The sequence below is a fragment of the Anas platyrhynchos genome, chromosome 3, assembly GCF_047663525.1.
Source record: "Anas platyrhynchos isolate ZD024472 breed Pekin duck chromosome 3, IASCAAS_PekinDuck_T2T, whole genome shotgun sequence".
In the NCBI taxonomy this organism is placed as follows: Eukaryota; Metazoa; Chordata; class Aves; order Anseriformes; family Anatidae; genus Anas; species Anas platyrhynchos.
Window position 1 is genome coordinate 39,142,049 of NC_092589.1, and position 20,239 is coordinate 39,162,287.

The 20,239-nt window shown below is 38.8% G+C and overlaps 1 protein-coding gene across 2 annotated transcripts in view; it reads right to left on the reverse strand.

Annotated features, from left to right (window-relative positions):
• The window catches only part of CRIPT (CXXC repeat containing interactor of PDZ3 domain), a 63,168-nt gene that overhangs the window by 39,378 nt on the left and 3,551 nt on the right, over positions 1-20,239 (reverse strand). The window contains exon 5 of one of the 2 annotated variants that reach the window (XM_005009815.6): positions 18,846-19,568. The exons of the other annotated variant lie outside the window; for it this stretch is intronic. Within the exon in view, the coding sequence (XP_005009872.1) occupies positions 19,504-19,568 (65 nt within the window). The 3' untranslated portion in view covers positions 18,846-19,503. Of the gene's footprint in view, positions 1-18,845; positions 19,569-20,239 lie in introns of those variants that run through there. 2 annotated transcript variants of the gene reach the window in all.

The following is a 20,239-nucleotide window of genomic DNA, read 5'->3' on the forward strand; positions in this document are numbered from 1 at the left end:
GTGTTCTAGTACAAGAGTCCTGAAAGAAGCCCCCAAAAGCTTCTGTCAGTAATGGGTGAGATAAACGTGTGCTAGGAATGATCTACAGAATTTCCATCCGGTCTTGGTGGGCTAGGAGGGTTAAACTGGGGGCTCTGTGGAGGACTCCTGCATCCCCCAGTTCCTGTGAAACCACGAAACCATGTTTGCTCCTGGGGTGGCTGGAAGGGACCTCCATCTAAGAAGGACGATGGCAGCTGAATCTATGCAAGCGAGTAGTGGTGTCATAACCAAGTCTGTAAAGGCTGAAAGAAAAGAAACCAGAGACTTCAAATAGGAGTCTCACAAAGGAGAACACCCAAAAGCTAAATGGGAGGACTGATTTCCCTGGCAGCGTCAGCTGACTAAGCCTCATGGGGAGAACATTGCAGTGAAAGGGTAAGGGGCCACATCAGAAGCAGTAGAAAGGGAAAGGAATTTGGAAATGAAGCGAGGCCACAGGCCATCGGGCTTTTGAGAGTGCAACAAGAGAAGTCTCAGCGGAGGGGAGTGAAGCAAAGCCATGCTAGAGGGTATTCTGGATGGAATCAGAGATGTGTTGGAGGCAAGGAATGCGATTAACAATTCAGTGTTACTCAGACCTCGCCTGCTCTGGAAACATATGGCATTACAATAATCACCACCAGGAACTCTTCGAAACTAAACACACAGAAACCACAAAAGCATGTCAGGGCTGAAATGAGGAAAGCTGTGAGTGACGTTTCTGAGTGACAGCAGGACAAAGCAGACAAACTGCCAGTGTAGGACTGCTACATTTCATCTTTACTGCTTGCCAAATGCAGCACTCTGCAGTGTCATTAACAGAATCCAGTCTTAATAAATGTCATTTGTGAAGAGCATTCACAGACCCTGATTTAACGCATCTATTACCAACACTACAAAAATCCTGGTCTGAGTCACTTTTGATTGAATGTGTTCACACAGATGGCAGTCAGATATGCAAATATCACATCCATCCATAGGACTTATGGAAAATTACTTCTTGCAGCAATAACCTGGTCAAAAGATACCCCTAGAACTTTTTACACATTAAATAGCCTAAAAATATGTTTGCTAATTTAATCTAGGTTTTACTTGCTGCTTTTTTAAAATCTACTCACCTATGCTTTCAAAGACAAAACAATTTCCCCCACCCTTTGATGCACTTTGCCTGGGTTTATTTATAACACTGTGCACATGCCCTCTGAATTTTGGTTTGGCAATGTATTAAGCTTATTACCCAGGGTCTCACTCTAGGCTGTCAGTTTTATTTAGATTCCATCCAGATTTTAAACTTATGCCTAGGCTTTGATTTATCTGGCTTGGTTCAATGCCCAGTGAAGTTAATGGAAAGTTCCTATTGACCTGAAACGAAGTTAGATTGAGGCATGTTTATGTGCCTAGCTTGATCTGACATCAAAATTCATTTTTCCATTAGGTTCTCCATATTTAAAGTGGGTTAGCAAACTGTCACAAAGTCCTGAATTGTTTTCTGAGCACAGAGATGTGAAAAAGAGCATTGCTCGTGAAGTTCTGCTCCAGCTCTAATTGAAATGACCAGAAACTGTTTCATTTATTTCAGTGGAAGCTGAGCTGGAGCTGCGTATCAGTTACATTCATTCCAGGATTTATTCCAGAAAGTAAAAATCTAATATAAAAAACAGATGGTTTTGCCCTTTCTGGGTCTTTATTGAATTGGTGAGAAGGTAGGAGCTCAGTGCTGTTCACAATTGCATGAATTTCATGACATGCAATCTCGACTTAACTTTCCAGAGTTAGGTGAAACTCTCAGCTTACATCTTAAAAAAATAAATAAAATAAAATAAAATAAAATAAAATAAAATAAAATAAAATAAAATAAAATAAAATAAAGTATGAAGTAAGTTAACTGCTTTTAGCACTACAGAGAAAGGTAGAAAAACATAAATCCTAAGACCTCAAAAATAAGAAGGCCATGTCCACCCCCCTAAAATGACTTGTGGTGAAATGCTATGATTTTTAAATCAGCTTCATAGTTTGGAGGTCTGATTCACTTTTGAATGCTTGGTATTGCTAATGCCTCTGTCTCACTATGCTGGATAATTTATTCCCTGTGCTGTGACTTTTCCCGAAGACTTTCAACAGGATCAGCATTCCCATCATGCCAGAAACCGTCAAAAAAAAAATTCTAAAAGGGAGAAAGACATGTAGCATGTTGGAAAAATTAAGTTTATCATGAGATAATATGGAAAGGGATAAAAAATTGCTGTTTAAACTAAAGCATTATAGTCTGCCTTGATTCCTGTATAACTCAAACTGTAAGATTTGCAACATGTAACTGTAAGATGTGAGAAGATCTGCAAAAATGTGTAAGAATGCATGAGGTTATTTTTTCTAGAGGGAAATCTGTTTCATGTATAAAATGCAATACCACTTAAGCAAACATTTATATCTGTGAATGCCTGTGCATGTATGAATAGCTATTTGAAATTCCAAGGCTCGGTCACTGGTACAGAAGATTACTGGTTGCCCCATTTAATTCTGTGTATGATCTACTGCTCATCTGCTGTACCAAATTTCTTCAACATAGAAACTATTGCAACAGCAGCCTCATAATATGCTGCTCATAAAAATGTCTAAATAAATAAATAAAATAAATATTTTATTAGCTCTACATGCTTGGATGTCTAACACTGTGTTGCTATTCATAACAAAACTGCTAGCAGTTTTCACAGGAAAGAATTTGTGGCACCACCTGTGCACTCTGATCCATAATGGGCATGTAGACTGATGTGGCTCTGGGCAGCCTGCTCTAGTGGTTGCCAACCCTGTCCAGAGCAGGGGTTGAAACTGGATGATCTTTAAAGTCCTTTTCAACTCAGGCCATTCTATGATTCCATGATTCTCTATGATTAACTCTGACCTAAACCTGCACTAAAATGGGGATTTAGCTGAAATAGTAATAGGTAAACAAGAAAACTTTTCTAAAACAAATCAGTATCTGATAATCTATATTCATAAGGTAAAACCCCCCGGTCAACAAGCCTGTTAGGCCATGCTTACTTTGACAGGCAGACATGAATTCTTGACGGATTGCTCTTCTCAGGATGGGCTGTTAGGTTCTCTCTACAACTGCTCTTCTCTTAAGCATCTATTTACGTTCTTATTTATAAAGTATTCATAAATACAGTATGGGAAGCCTCAATGTGGTGGTCTAATTCAAGTTAAATAGGCATGCCTACCTAAGCATGCTTCACCCTAGGTAAGAGCCCCAGGAAGCTGACTGGGGCTTGGGAAGGGTTCCTCTCTTTTCCTGTAGGACTAAGGGTGCTTGTGGTTCGTTGGTTAGGTTTGGGGGGTTGATTTTTATGGAGAATTGTGAAAGCTGGTGGAAGTTCCACACTGTGGAGTAATGCTATTCTTGTTTTGCAAGTTTTTGAGTCAATATTTTGGTTGCAAGGTTGCAAGGAAACTTTGGGAGAATTAGAACAATTTTATTTTTTTTTTTGTAGAATACCCACCAAATAAAAGCAGAACTCTGTAAAAACATTATAAGTAGTATTTATGCTAACTAAATGATAGTAACTTACTATTGTAAGGATGAAGAACAGCTGAACCATTTGTGCACTGGAAAACTATTAAAATCTCTCCCCACAACCTTCTCTTTTTTTTTTAAGTGAACAAACTCTTCCTTAAGCTTTGCTTTAAATAGTTTTTTGTTTGTTTGTTTGTTTGTTGTTGTTGTTTTTAAATCTGCCATCAGGACAAAGTTTTCCAACTAAGCCTTAAAATGATGAAATAGAGCAGAATAATTACTTCCCCTGTTTAAAATACAACAGCCCAGTCCATTCAGCCTAGAATGACACTATTTAGTTGACTCATGCATTTTGTAAAATACTTTGTTCCACATATTTTTCTGCTGCACTGCTACAGAGGTGGTTATTTGCTGTACATACATCTACATTTCCTTGTTCCTTACCAAGCTAGTTATTCTCTTAAAGAAAATTAGACTGGTTCATCTAATGACAGATTGGTGTGGGGGGCCTGTAGGCAGAGGGTTAACAGTGTCTTAACTAGGCACTCATATACATGTATTCTTTCTTCAGTGGTTTATGCCAAACCTCTCCAGGTCACAAAGTTATGCTGATGAGTCTATAATTTCTGATGTTTCTGTGGAACCGAACGGGTACCATTTCTCTTTTTCAGACCTTACAGATCCATCCATGAGATGGCATACCTGAGATGACTGCCAGAGGTTGATAGACTATTTTCAGTTAATTGCTTGGGTAAAATGAGAATTAAGAATGTCATGCTTCTTGTATATGACAAAATCAAGGAGAAATTGCAGATTATTATCTACTGTTTGATCCGGAACAGCCACTGCTCTACATAAAGGTGTTGTCTCAGATTAATAGGTATGAACAGATTTTACCTTGTTCCAATTTGTCCGGTACATGGGGGCTGCAGGTGTCAGGCAGCATGCAGCTGAAGCAAGAGGCAGGTGGCTGGGCCTTGCCCTTTCAGAAGATCCTTTCCCTGTCAGAAGGTCCTAAACCAAAGAACGGGCTGTTCTAGCAGGGCTGTGGAGGAAGGCTCCCATAGCCCTGTCCTGAGCCAGTCACAATGTTAGGGCAGTGTAAGGTCTGACTCTGCACCTCTGTTCGCTCTGCACTTCTGCTGTCTGTCTCTAACTAGAGGTAGCCATTACACCTTGCTTAACTGTCTGATTACCCAGAACTGTCTTTGCAACAGCTAATCCATGATAGTATCATTTTATCTCATCCTTTTGGAGGCTGTTTTAAGTTCCTTGTTATATCTGTACTTCTTTAAAACTTACCTGTCTAGCTTGAGAATTGAGAAGGGTGCTGATCAGGAATGTCCAACACACAGATTTTGAGCATCACAGCTAATGTTAAGGCTGCACCATGTGGTAGGCATCCAGCTGTGTCCCAGGGGGTTTTGAAGAGCCAGACATAAAAAGGAGTGAGCCAACTGCAGCTTCTCCACCCATTGTCTCCTGCAGTATGTGAAATACAGCTTACAGCTCCAGCCATAATAAGATTTTAGCATGTGCCTCCCAAGGTCAGGAAAAACAGACATTCCTCATACAAAGGATGCAGGCCAAGTGCTGGCTGTTTTTTTGTTTGTTTGTTTTGTTTTGTTTTGTTTTTATGAGGATCACTGTATTCCTACTTCTTGAGTGATAATTTTTTACTTAATTAGATACCCTGTTGCTGTGATGGCCTATTTTAACTCAAGGGTCAGCCAAATCAGACACATGTACAAAGAATCTTTTTAATTTAAAAAAAAAAAAAAATGCTGACCAGGGTTTTTATTTTTTTTTTGCCATTTTTAGTAACAGGGATGATATATAATCTGAACTTTACTCCTACAGATTAAATTTGCATGCTTTAAAATCTTCTTCACATTCCTTTAGAAATTCTTCTACCACTGATAGTCTTACCTTTTTAACTCTGGATATTCACATAATAGCAGGTTAGAAAGTCCTCCAATTACTTCCTCTGTTGTATGTCAAGGGCAAGCATTTCAGTATAGGTTAAAATGTGACAGTATTTAAAGACCAACTAAAATACCTATCTTCACTCAAAGAAAAATCAGCAAGTGGTTACAAACATATTTGTTATTAATGAAATGAAAATAAGAACAAATATTGACGTGGACGTTTTTGTTTATCTTTCATTCTGAGAACCTATTCAAAGCCACCTTTTAAGATGTTTCTCCTTTAATTATGTATGACAACTCATTACTAAAGCCAAAGAGAGGTCTTGAAAGTGTTTACATGTATCTACTACCTCTGTGCACATGGAGGTTGCCTGGGCTAACATGGCAAGATGCTCAATTCTTTAGTTAGTTTAACGCTATGATAATGTTGTCGCTTTGTTAATAAATGGTAATGAGATTTTTAGGCAGCACTAAAGCAATGACTTAAGGATTGCAATGAAGAAAATGACAGATAACTGGAGGGAATTACGTACAAAAGAGAGGCACATTATGGAAAATTATGGAAAATGTAAGAATTGCTATACCCCCCCCCAAAAAATAAAATAATGTCTATTCTGCTCAGTTTCCTGTAAACCTGGAAAATTTCCTTTCTCTCAAATAAATGCTCACTTCTTTCTGGGCTGCAGCCTTTTGTCTATAAAACTGAAAATAATCCTATACCCAGCGCTTTTGCTGTGACTCATTTCATTCAGGGATCATGGCTTTTGTGTGTCAACTTGATTCTGCTTCGTTGTAATTCAAAGTCTGGGAGGAGGTTCCTCTTCTGCTACAGTGCGCAGGGGGGCCTACTTTCTCGTCCCCTCACATCAGCACACTCACTACTTGTAAACTTGGGGTTCTACTTGGATTTTCCACAGTTCATTTGATTTTTTCTGTCTAACAAATTTATGTCATTGTCAGAGTACTGGAAAATGACCTTATGAGTGTTATATAAGACCCCACATTTAGAAGAACATGTTAATGGGTCTTGATTAGTGACTAGTAAAACAGTTAAAGAAAATCAAGTTTAATCCTAAATAATTACCACATTGCGATAGGGATTAAAATTTGTCAGAATTCAAACTTGGTGAAATCTCTGCCACATTCATATCTAGCTGAATTGTTCAAGACTGGAAATGTACCTGAGTCATAGGTTTTGAACCCAGAGCTTTCAACGCTCACTTTTGAACTCTCACTTTTTGAACCCTCACTTTCTTGAACAGATGGAAAGATAAAAGGGCAAGTTGGGATGCAAACTCTTATTCCTACTCATTCTTCAGAGTAACCACAATAGGTCAACTTCAGATTTATTCAGCTCAGAACACACCACTCCCAAAGCTGTTTTCAAGTGCTGGAATGTACACCTGCACTTCCCATTTTCCCATTCAGCAAATTTCTCTTTGGCTTTTTGGTCTGTAGGGCTCATTTGTTGCTGTACAACTGTAAATACCCCTAGGGCAGTTTTCTATATGTCAGATATTTGCTTTCCACTAGAAGCTCATTTCTGTCCTTTCAGGTATGCTCAGTGATGTTGTCTGATGAAGGTCATGACGAGATGATGATCACCAAGGATATTGGCAGGTTCTCCCTTTATAAACACCACTTAACACCCTTCTTTTGCAAGTCAATTAATCTTCAGCTGTTTTATGGAAAAGATGTGTTTCTTTCAGAGACTTGGATGTTGTGTGGAATAAAAGAAAATAAAACCGAAGATAATAGTAAAGAGAATAAAGGATACATAAAGAAACATGTAAAACAGTAGCTTCTTAGGAGGGTAGCTGGAAAGAAGGATGAAATGGGAAAGTAGTTGTACCTGTGCCATAAAGCAGTCCAGGGCTGGTCATTCTAGATAAGCACTAAAAGCAATGGAGTTATATTTAATTCTACAGCTAGATAGCAGAAAACTCATGGCCTAGTAAGGGATAAATCTACACTGCTCTAGGCATTCAGAATTCCCACTGCAGTGAATGCCTACAGCAGGAGTATTACTCAGGTAAACGCTATGCAAACTATGCTAAAGAAATATCTCTACCCAGTCAGACAAACTTAATCCTAATTTTACATTCACTATCTTGAAATCCTTCCACAACTGAAACTCCCAATAGCTTCATTTGTTAAGAATGACGTTTGAATAAAGCTGATTGTTTTTTTCTCTGCAGTAGAACAACAACTTTTTCCTTCAGCTATACGTGTTGTCTATACCAGATACTGCTTATCTAAAGTTTTCTCTTTTTATGGCACCAGTGCACACTCCGTGCTAATCCTTGGCAGCTTGTATCACTTGGAAATTGCAGAAATCTGACCGCCTGCTTTCCACCTCACCAAAAATCCTGCCTGTGAGCCAGACATATATACGATGTGCCTCAAAGTAGACTGATTTAATCATTTGAATTACTGTTTTAATCGTGATTTACTTTGGCAGATGGAAATTCCTGACTTGCATAATTGATTTAATCTTCTTTTCCATTTCCACATTTTTGTTATTTCCCTCCAGAAAAGTTTGATTTTCATTGATTAATAATCTAGTCACTATTTGCAGCAGAACGTAGTCTCTGCTTTATATTGGCTCTTCTTTTTGCTAATCACTAGTGTGTTCTAACACTGTTTGCTAACACTAATGTGTTCTCTACATACATAAGCACTTATACAACATGACACGTATTTATTCATATTTCTAATGTTTATATTTTACTATCCTAAAAAAGGGTAACTGATATTTCTTACAGTTGAATTATTTTTTATTCCTGATTAGTGCTGCTGTGACCATGGGCAGACCCATAGAACTGGCACAGAAATCCTCCTCAGTCCTTGCTTTATTTAGCCTTCACCTTTTCTTTCAGGATCACTCCTACGTGTCATTCAGCATTTATGCACTTTACTTTGCAGGTACACATCAGACACGTAAAAAGAAAGAAAGCGGTTGCATATAGCAAGTCTGCAAGGGAACTGGTTATATATGGACAACCACATGGTCTGTGGAATGCTACAGGTAAGGTGCAGGAGGCAAGTCTCATTTTCGGAAGTAAGTGGTGAATCAAAGGGTTGGATTTGCAGCTAAGATTTACATCTTGGTACTGCAGTAGTGCTGTGTTCTTACAGACAAGAACAGCACAGATAGTCTGTGGTTTGTTTGTACCACTAACAGACTATGACAGCGACGTCAAAATATTTTTATTTGGTAGGAAATTAGAGTTTACATCATAGAATTTTACTATATTTTGTGTAGTTATTTCCAGCTGTATTTCCAGCAATGGTCTTTCAGCCCATGGAAATGTTGTCTCTTCTAACCCTGCATCCCAATCAGACCTCTTGAAAGGTTGCATATAAAACACTTGCCATCATCTACAGGCAAGAAAGAATTGGCAGGAGGTGCTCCCTGTGAGAGGCACATAATTGAGGAGCTGGCACCTCACCCTGAACTGAAATAGCCTCATAGACATGCTGCAAATATTTTCCTATTGCCCAGACTTCTCAGCGGTGAGGGACTTGGCAGGGAGCTAAATCCTGTATGAAGGGTGATTATTTTGTGATCTGCTTAGTTAAGATCTAACCACCAAGCATACTTATTTTACTGGCAGCTGCTGGTGACCCTGCTGGTCATCTGTGAGGCTTGCCAGATTACTTTTGTAAGCAAGTCAGGGATACCTATAACTTTCAGACTGGTGCCTTTTTTTTGTGTAGGCAAAAAGATTTCTTGCAAATGAAATTTTGTTAACAGGCTGAGGCTATCAAATAATCAGCATACGCCCTCAGTAAGGAAAAGGAAAGGGAAAAAGGAAAAAGGTCCACATATCAAAGAGACAAAAAAAATAAAAATGTGTCAGTGACCATACTGTATTTCTACTGTACTCTGAACTGCAACACAAGTACATTGGAGATTGTTGTACAATTGTGATAGCAGAACTGACAATGCACTAGAAAGATACTTAAAAGACTTAAAAGACTTCAGAATATTTCCTGAGCAAGCAATTCTAGGGGGCCCTGCTTGAGCAGGTGCATTTGGACCAGACGACCTCCAGAGGTCCCTTCCAACTTCAAACATGCTGTGATTCTGTGATAGTAAAATAAGGCCAAACATCTAACGAGCCATTTTGTGGACACATATGCATGGCGATGCTTAGAGTTGACAAGCAGCAGGCCAGTCAAGAGCACCATTCTTGCACACTTGCAAGAAGATCCAAAATCCATGGAAGAGTTCATGATGCTGGTCAAGAATGAAATGGAAACAGTTCCTAAATCACAGTTTAATGGTACTAACAGGAAAAACAATTGCCAGAAACTGATCACCATATGTGGTACATATGCGTTAAGTTTGGAGAATCCATGTGAGAGCAACAGCGATTTCACAGCTCTGCTCTCACTTCTTGTTAGCACCTTGCAGTCTTCTAAAACGCTTGCTAGAGTATGCAAGTACTTAATTCATAGCTACCCAACAAAAAACAGACAAGGTGTTTTCTCACTGTTGGCAGCACAATGTCACTGTAACACTTTGCTAGCTGGAGTCTAAAATGACCTACTCATTTCCACCCAAAAAAATTAAAGACAAACCTACTCATCCCAATTAACTACTAACAAAGCCCCCAGAAGACGAACTTAACTACACATCTACAAAGATAATAAGGTATTGTGGTGAGATTTGCACTGAAATAACATTCTAGGTGACCTTTAAGGGTCTGGAACCCAAATCTTGAGTATTCTGTCCTATTTCAAAGTATTCTATTGTTTACTTTCCAAAAGATGCACAAATGAAATGAAATAAAACTAAAAAATTAAAAAAAAAAAAAAAGGAGGAGGAAAAAACAGGTTTCTATGGCCAGTATCCCCTTTGAACAGGCAGAAGATACAGGATTCATGGAATCTGCTTTTACAGTGTCCTCCATCCCAGCTGGCTGGCAGAATTGGAGTGCAAGCTACAACTCACAGCTGGTATGGCAAGTGTCACACTGCTACAGACACTGCTGTCTGGTTAGCTGCCCTTTGGAAGTCACAGACCACTGGAGAAATAGTGAGGCAAGAGAGCCATTAGTTTCCAGAACTGCCCCTTTTCTCAGCATGAACGCTTCAACATCCTTAAATTGCAACTCTTCAGATACACGGAGCATTTATGGTGCATTCTGCAGGATCCAAAGAAGCGAGGATGAAGCTGTGTTTTTCAGACCTCTATGCCAAAAATATTCTTAACCCTTTTCCTTATCCTAAAGCAATTTCCAAAGACAGGTTTGCAATGGTTTGAATAACATAACGTATCATATAATGATATACCATGCAAAGTCTATAACATTACAGTAAATCAGCAGTGCACTTTCAGCATGTTTTATTACATGGAGAATGCTTAATTGTCAGTAAACAGGCTACCTTGTTCCTCCTGTGAAGGGAATTTATTTATTAGTAGCTGGAAACTCCAGTTCAGCAGTCCTATTTGCCACTTTTTGCAAAAACAATAAGGTTACGCTATAATGTTTCTTAAGATCTCTGGGATCAAATAGTCTTTCCAGATCCTTATGCACAGGGAAAAGATCACCTGGTATTGCATTGCTATTTATCTGCTAGTGGCAAGCTGAATTTTTATTAAAGCTTTATTGGAAATAAGCCCACAATAACAGTAAATTAGACAGCAGTTATAAATAAGAAGGAACAAGTGACATTTTCTATATATTAACATGAAAAAGCCATGTTTTGTACCTTATTCATACTGTGCAGTACCATAATGTGACTGATAATCTGATTTTGAATCAAAAGTCTATCTTCTATATATGTTTAGGGGTTTTCTTTATTATTGATTGATTTTATTATTGTTTGATTATAATACCTGTTCTTTCTCCGGTGTTCTTGGTTGTACCCATTTTATAAATGTAACATTTTTCACATGCAAATGTGCTTTCAGACAGAGTTGTGTACTCCTTGATGCACCATATCCCTGTTGACTCATCTTCTTGATAAAACGTTGTCTTACAACAACCTGGATATGCTTAAACTTAGGTATAATTGGGAGAATATATTATAACTCATAGTTGTCCAAATAAGAGCAAGTTAAACTGATACTGTTTTATGTATGAAATGTTCCATAAATACCACATTCCCTGCCTGAATTTAACCAACACTGAAAGTCGAACAATTAAAAAGAGAAAATCTTTAGTAACTAGCTGTATAGCCCAAAATACTAAGTACTGGTGGTAAAATTTATGTATATACAAGTGCACATAAACACAAAGTGGTTTGGAACACTGTTCAAATGGTCTTCCAGGAAAAAAAAAAAAAGAGGAAAAAAAAAACATAAAAACTGTGCTCTATTTGGTTTCTGAATTAACCAACTCCATTATAAGGGCTCCTGTGTTGAACTCTTGTCTTATTCCACCGTGGTCAGACAGTAAATTATACAGTAAGTGTTACAACAGAGGGACAAGCTATGTCCTATCAATATACGTGTTCCACATTAAAAAAAAAAAAAAGTTCTAACTCCAACCTGACCACCTTCCTTGGTAGCCTTGGACAGATCAACCAAAGGGTTCTCATTTATCTACCTTGCTTGCTGTTGCGATGGAAAATAAGCACTTATCAAGTGCTCAAGGACAGAAGCGTGCACTTGTGCACCACGTGCTTTTACTGTTGCTAGTGTTACCATTTCCTCCCTCAATCGAGCACTATCTTTTCATTATCAGTATAAAGGAAGGAATAAAGCCAGAGCCTATGGCACTTTATGGTAGAGCAGTCTTTATAAAACTTCATTTTACAGCTAGCATGTGAGAGATGCACTTGTCAAAACCTCAGCCTATATATTCACCTTCAAACTACCCTCATGACCTTGTCGTATATATGGACTTATACTGGAGAAGATTTTTAAACTAAAAAAGGGGAGATTTAGATTAGATGTTAGGAGGAAATTCTTTACTGTGAGGGCGGTGAGGCCCTGGCACAGGCTGCCCAGAGAAGCTGTGGATGCCCCATCCCTGGAGGTGTTCAAGGCCAGGCTGGATGGGGCTTTGGGCAGCCTGGTCTGGTGGGAGGTGTCCCTGCCCACAGCAGGGGGGTGGAATCAGACGGACTTTATCATAGAATCATAGAATCATAGAATATCCTGAGTTGGAAGGGACCCTTAAGGATCATCAAGTCCAACTCTTGACACCGCACAGGTCTACCCAAAAGTTCAGACCATGTGACTAAGCGCACAGTCCAATCTCTTCTTAAATTCAGACAGGCTCGGTGCAGTGACCACTTCCCTGGGGAGCCTGTTCCAGTGTGCAACCACTCTCTCTGTGAAGAACCCCCTCCTGATGTCAAGCCTAAACTTCCCCTGCCTCAGCTTAACCCCGTTCCCGCGGGTCCTGTCGCTGGTGTTAATGGAGAAAAGGTCTCCTGCCTCTCGACACCCCCTTACGAGGAAGTTGTAGACTGCGATGAGGTCTCCCCTCAGCCTCCTCTTCTCCAGGCTGAACAGGCCCAGTGCCCTCAGCCGTTAAGGTCTTTAAGGTCCCTTCCAATCAAAACTATTCTGTGATTCTATTAATGTAATTATTTTAATCAATAACAAGAAGGCAATATAACAGGGTTACATGCCAACTACTTAACAGCCGTGAATGCCTTTCATCACGCAGGCCCAGTTACTGATGTGCTAGTGAACAGGAGTAAATGTATCAGAACAGTAAGCATTCATGGCAACCTGAAAATGGCATAAACTTAAAATCCTTACCTTTATGTCAGCAAAACCAATAAAAGAAAATCAATGGTCAGCAATGATTCCCTGTAAAATGGCCTAGTAACAGTGTTTAAGATGCCTGTGCTGAGACCCATTAGCCAGTAGAAAATGGCAACTGTGAGTTCTGTGAGTTTGCACATCAGCTGAAAAAGCTAACAATGCTGATATTTTATCATCATAACTATGATGAGGCAGAAAAAAAATGAAATCTCAACGTTTGTTTTCCCAATAAGATTTGGCAGACAAGCACACAGTAAGTGCATTTGCAGGAAGTTCTTACGATTTGCTCTGAAAAACACCCTTAATGAATTGCGAACATTGCCAAGTTCAGTCTGTGTCTTTCAGTGCAAAGAGAGAGACAGAAAGGAAAGAAGTAGTTTCTGGAGCTTCTCTACCACTTGAGAGCTAGTCTGGAAATGCCTGCTTAATTAGGTAGTTATTTGGCCATCACTTCAGTGGCGCCTGAAAAATATACTTGCTATTTACTGCAAATGAACAGCATCAAGGCAAAAAATCATTCAATTTCACAAATGTTCGTCTTCATGAACCATGTAAGAAAGCAATCTTCACCAGCAACACCCACATGGAAAAGGCTGCCCTAAGTTTTTCCTTCAGTTTCTTGGCAACATTTCAAACCAATTTTTCCAGGTCCCTTCAACACATCTGTTCCTGTTGTCCTAAAGCGGGTGAAGCAAGCACTCCTTATCAGCAGAGAACCCAAGTCTTCTACTGGTGTTAGCCAGACACAGCGAACACCTGTACACCTCATGCAAGTTTTGCTAAATGAAACTCAGCCCCCAGCCATAAAAGTTGATGAAAAATCAGTTTCTGATGAATTTCAGACGATAGCTTCTTCCATAAAAGCATAAGTCCAGGAGGAAGAGAATCACTTCAAAGCCAACTGCTCTTCACAACAAGGCACATTTATAATCTTCACTAAAGAAAGATTTGGCCCTTATTTGTAAGGGCTGTCCTCATGCCTAATCAGATTGTCCATCCAGTTCTGCTGATGGGGATGTTTTTTAAACACCATTACTCTCAGAATATTATTCTCAGTGTAGCAGCCCTATCCCAAACTAAGTTTTGCCATATCAAATGTAAGGAGCCATCGCCCTAATTCCACGTTACTCTGCCAGTGGTGGCAGACCTGATTTAGGAGGGTTTCACACTAACACCCATCTGTATTACTTCTAGTCCCCGTGATCAATTTTAACTTCCCTTGCTCAAGTTTGCTTCTTTGTTTTTAAACCTATCTGTCCATAGATGCAGTGTAAAGAGTGCCTACGCATACAGCTGAACTTTGCCAGCTCCGTGCAGGTCAGAGTGCCTGGCACAAGGACCCTGCTGAAGCAGATCTTCTGAGACAAGGAAAAGTACCAGGGGACTACAGGTAAATTCTACGAACTGAAGTCATTGTACTTCCCCTGAAGGCACTGGGAACAAAACTTTGTGATGTAAGCAATAAACAAAACTCCTTTAGCTAATCAAATGCTACCTGCATATACTTGTGGTGGTAAAAAATGATATTCAAGCACATTCAGAAGTACCATCTTTACTTAATTTCAATACCATGCTTCGAACATTAGCACAAGAATTTTAGAGGTACTGAAATTCTCTCTATACATTTCACTTGCACCATGAAAAAGCCTTTTTCTTTCCTGATACTAACCCAAAGAAATCTTACATTTGCTTTCTTGTTATCTACAGTGTGTTCTGCTGTCTCTGATGATGTAGTTTGCTCCTTCTCTTGGCTTACTGTCTGTCAATGAATAATGCATTTCTCATGCTGTGGACTCTTTCCATGGCTGGGAACCATATCGCTCTGTTAGGAAAATGTAGTGACATGGTGCATTGTGTTACTTCGTGCAGCTGCTTAATTCAGTCTATTGTTTATTAATCTTTGCACATATCTCTTGTGTTTACTGATAATACAAAGGCACCACTCATTCTGCCCCGGAATTTGTGACAATAAGATGGGCAGAGGGTCCTGCACTAAGTGACTCTGGGCAGGGCAAGGCTCAGCCAGTACGGAGGCAGCGTGAGTGAGGCAGCGTGAGGAGATGGGCTGACTGCAGGAAGGGATACCAGAACAAGTACGTAGGTGGAACAGACTTACAATCTGAAACCTGTACATCTCTTATTTTGCTTAATATTGGTGCAAGTCTGGGCCACTCTCAAGAAAAACACAATGCGAAGAGGTCAGTGCCATCCCTGCATATAAGGCATAAAGTCTTTCTTGTTCTGCTTCTTATAAGGAACACAGTAAGCCTAAGAAGGGGGAAAAAATTACAAATAAAAGTTAAAAGAACCCTAGTGCCTTTTAGTGGCACCTCCAAATGACAAGCCTGGATGGTCCTTTCTCTAGCTTATGCAGTAAAAACAGGATATCAAACGGGAAGGCTGGGAACAATGTGAGGACACCCTGAGACAACAAGGACCCTTCAGTGGTTTCTGTTCAATTTTCATCCCACCGGCTGCTACAAGCCCATAACATTTTTATAGCTATTCCCTCTTTTTCTCTCAATAATCTGCATCAAAACATGGTTCGTACTTAGCTCACTAATAGCTCTAATGTGCAGAAACAGCATGGAGAATATAGGAATTCAGTAGTACTGAGAAAAATTCTAATCCAACTAAATCTGGCAGCACAAATCTCTTACATAACCTGTGAACTGGAGGACAGGCTGATCATCTGGGAACATTAATGTGCTCTTCTTACTACATTAAACAAAAATGGCAAATTTCCATAACAGATTTTCTTTTGCTTTTCAAGGCATAATGTTGCATGAAAAGAATCACATGCTAATGAAAAATTTGTAAGATCAACAGAAAATGTGTTTGTATGACAATTCCATTATACTGGAGCTGTATATAAATTTAGAAGTTAACTTTAAGTTAATTTACCAAAATTGCTTGGAAATGTAGTGCAGCTCAGAAGCACAGGACAGGGCTTGTGCTCTTTATTTATAGTAGAAGCTCTCTAAAACAACACTTTATGATGAAAATGGGCATTTCTGAAGTTGACTGCTACATCAACAAATTTTACACAGACTTCAGGAACTGGGCCTCTCACAAGACTAAAAAGGGTTCAGAGGTACAGATGGAAGATCCTAAGCACGGACAAACCACTAGCACAGCAAGCCATGGTTTGTATCCACTGTAAACACCCTCCCTGGAAAAAACAAAACAACAACAACAACAAAATAACAACAAGCCAGTTCACCTCCTTTTTTTTCACCTGAGATACATTATAACACACAAAAGCAGCTGCTCAGTAAATGGGATACAAGAGCATAAAAGCTCTATTCAAAAATAATTGTCAACAAAGGATTATATTTTTTACATCTGTTACAAAGTGAGGCAAGAGTTCGTTCAGTGCCAGTATTTCACTGTGCAATAACCATTGAATTGATACACTGCACTCACAAATTACAAACAGCCGAACTTTTGAAATAAAGATATTGAAAAATGTTAGAACAACAAGAAAAGTGTTTTTACAGAATGACAAAACTAATCTTATGGGATAAATCCACAAAGGGTGAACAGTTTGGAGAATATCAGACAATCTGCCACCTGAAATCACCATAAACAAGTCTTACAGAAGTCTGAAGGTGAAGGATAAGTTGGAAAAATGCTTAACATCTTCTAACTCAATTAAGAGAGATAAAACAAAATGTACTTGAAAAAGAAAAAAAAAAAAGAATTGATGATCTAAAAAACACAGGAAGTCCTATCAAAGATTTACAGAGAAGCTTAGAAATCCTAACCCCCCCCCTTTATTTGTGATTTTTAGATTTCTTTTCATCAAGATGGGACTGTTTGCAATTGTTTCTAAATGCTAGTTACTACATCAAAAACTGCCTTGCAGCTATAAACCCCAGTTAATGTTTTCAGATGGTTAGAATTACTTCGTTTGCAACTGTTACTCCTAATATTCTTCACACATTTAATGTGATACTGCCAGTGCAATAAGGGATACCAGTTACACAAAGAATACCTTACAATGGTAGAGGACAGAAAAAAAAATCAGAAAATAAGTACTTTCAAGCCAGTTCCTTCAATGCCTTACAATAAAACCAGCAGACAGTAACTGAATTCTGTTAACTCTTCCCTCACTACAAATTATTGTCTCCATCACGACAAAGGAAAGATTTTTTCCAAAACATACACTTTGCATTACCTATGGTTTTATTTGTGCTCTGCGACTGTTGCCAGGGTCTGTGTGTTACAAAAGTGTTGCTACGTAGGACAGTGATCCATGTATGTACTTGGCTGTCACGGTGACCTCATGATTTGTTTGTCAGGTGGTTAAAATACTTTTCAAATTGTACCAATCTTCTAAATTACAGCTCCTTGTCCGTTTAAACTAGTGAACAAGCACGATGATTTACACAGACATACATGCATTTTTTGCTAAATCCAAAGACAACCAACATGAAAACTTGGCCCCATTTTTTGCATCAGTTTTGCATCACGCCTTCTTTCTCATTCTTATGATAGCATAGCTTAAGACATAAAGGTGCACAAGAACAGCTTAAAAAAAACGACCTTTCTTAGGCCTGCTATGCTTTATTGAGCTCTGTTTTGGGACTAAAACAAGCAGCCAGGTAAGGATATGGAACCATACACTCTGCCAACAAGCACTTGCTACAAAACTTGAAGCCCATTATAGATATTTTTTTTCCATCTCTACAAAGAATGTGCCATAGAGATGTGCAGTAACATTAGAATTCCTTGATTTGCTTGGAACCAAGCAGATACCACTTTGCAGAAATAAAGCTGCAGGCTGCCAGCTAATCCCCAAATCTTTGCTGAATTGTTCATGTAGGTGACACTTGAGAAATGAAAGGTAGCAGTATGCCTCTTCTTTTGGGAGACCCACATCATTCCATCATCCTGACAAAGCTCCTCAGTAAACAAAAGGATTACCATTTTAGTAATTGCAGGATGTCAATATATTCAGAGAAGACATTTCTGAATGCTCACGAATGGATAGTTAAGGATGACAGGAAACGTCAAGCAACTTCTTTTTGAAGACTACTTACAGCACAACCACAGCACAGCACAAGCTAGGAGCAAAGAGAGTAACTTTATCAACCAGTACTCTTTCTTTATTTTCTCCCACTAACATACAGAAAGAACAGTGGTTGTTCAGCCTCCATTAGTCATGCGTTAGAAAAGAGAACAAAAGGAAACCTAAAGCAGAACATCTATTCATAGGGAAATTCCCGTTGAGTTTTTCTGTTATGATTGAAAGAAAGTTTCAGAACCATAAGAGATTGACAAGAAGGGATGGCAAGAGGAGTAAACACTTAAATAGGTCTAATTAAAACTCCATCAAGAATTAGAGTAATATTCTTTTCCTATAAACTGCATGCATAGTAAACAGTTATTACTCCTCATAACAGAAACTGCTTTCTTATGTAGAAATGAACAGAAGGACAAAAGAAATGCAGAGTCACACTCAGCCTCACATGTTCACAGCTGTTTGCTTCAAGTCTTATCTCAAACAAACGCTGAGAAGGCAGCCAGTTTTGATCTTTCAAATTTGACATGTGTATAAACAATTACATCATAGAATTCAAGAGTCAGTTTACAAGCAAGGGTGTAAAAGCCAGACTAATTTAGGAAATAAGGAGACCAAGACCTAGAATTAGAAATTGATGCTCATTATTTTATTGCCTTGGGCCACCAAATGCTGTATGTAGAACTCCTTAGAGGTTGCCAGAAGAATAGCTCACCAGCCCTATTGCAAAAGCACGAACCGGCAGAGTAATGCACTGCATTTTAGTAGCTTAACAATCTGCAATATAAAGAACCCTACTGTTTCAACAGAACAATCGAATCAAACTCTGAAAAGCAGCACTTCAAAGTACAGGACATAATAGGGATGAGAGGAATTATAAATACGCATAACTAAACGAAGATACTACTTCCACGAGGTAAAATAAGCTTATATTTACGCATCTATAAAGCATTACTACCAGACAAGCAAAAGACTGGAGATGCAGCAACAGAACAATGCATTAATCTCAAGGATGTTATGATGGTAACATAGTTTCAACCTGTCACTTTGAACTGTAGCAGTTGCTGCAAACCATTACTTAAGTATCAATTAACATTAGTGCTAAAACAACAAAAATCAAATATCATGTACATTTCTATACAAACAATCAGGCAGTCTTTCTCTCTCCTCTCATTCCATGCAAATGTATTATCTTCCAGAAGGTGATATTCACAAATGATTTCAGAGAAAGGTTAACGTACAAAGATGCCTTAGTTAAAGTCCATGAAAAGACTGATCAATATAATTAGACAGAGGTTTGCTTGTAGTTCTTCGTGTCCAAGACCTTCTTGCCACACATTGAGCAGATGCCTATAAGCACACAAAAGGTGTGTAAATTATTCAAAAATCATTAAGTCTTTTTCTTCAGAAACATAGCCTCTATGTTTTTGTAAAGATAATTTTCAACTAAATGTTAAATGAGAGCTCATTGACAATCTGCATGCGCACCCCCTCACCAGATATTGCTAAATCAGAAGCAGTAATATGATTTCTAACACAAATTAGTATTTGCAGCATGTGTGTAATACTTCCACTTGAAAAATAAGCTCTATTTTGAGAGCATTATGATTCATAACAGCACCTGAAGCCTCCATAATTTGCTCGAATACTGGAGGGCAGCCAGGAAAGGCTCCTATCTGGTAAACAATTAAAAAATGGTGTGTTATTAAACTTCCTAAGTCCTGTAGTCTGAGAGAAGTAGCTAAGCTAAGGAAATAAAAGCACCAGCAAACTGACTGCTAAATGGAAGTTTAACAGGTGGGGAACTTTAGGCAATTGAGAAAGTTAAGTACGATTTCATAGAATTAAACTATTTAGAGTAACAGAAGAGAGAACTAACGGACACCAACAATGCGAGAGAGCTGAAGTGAAGATGACCACTGTTGACACAGAAGACTTTGACCTAAAACCAAAGAGTGGCAAGACAGAAGACAGGAGCAGCAAAAAGTACACAAGTTTGGCAGGGGCAAAGGAGGTAGTTT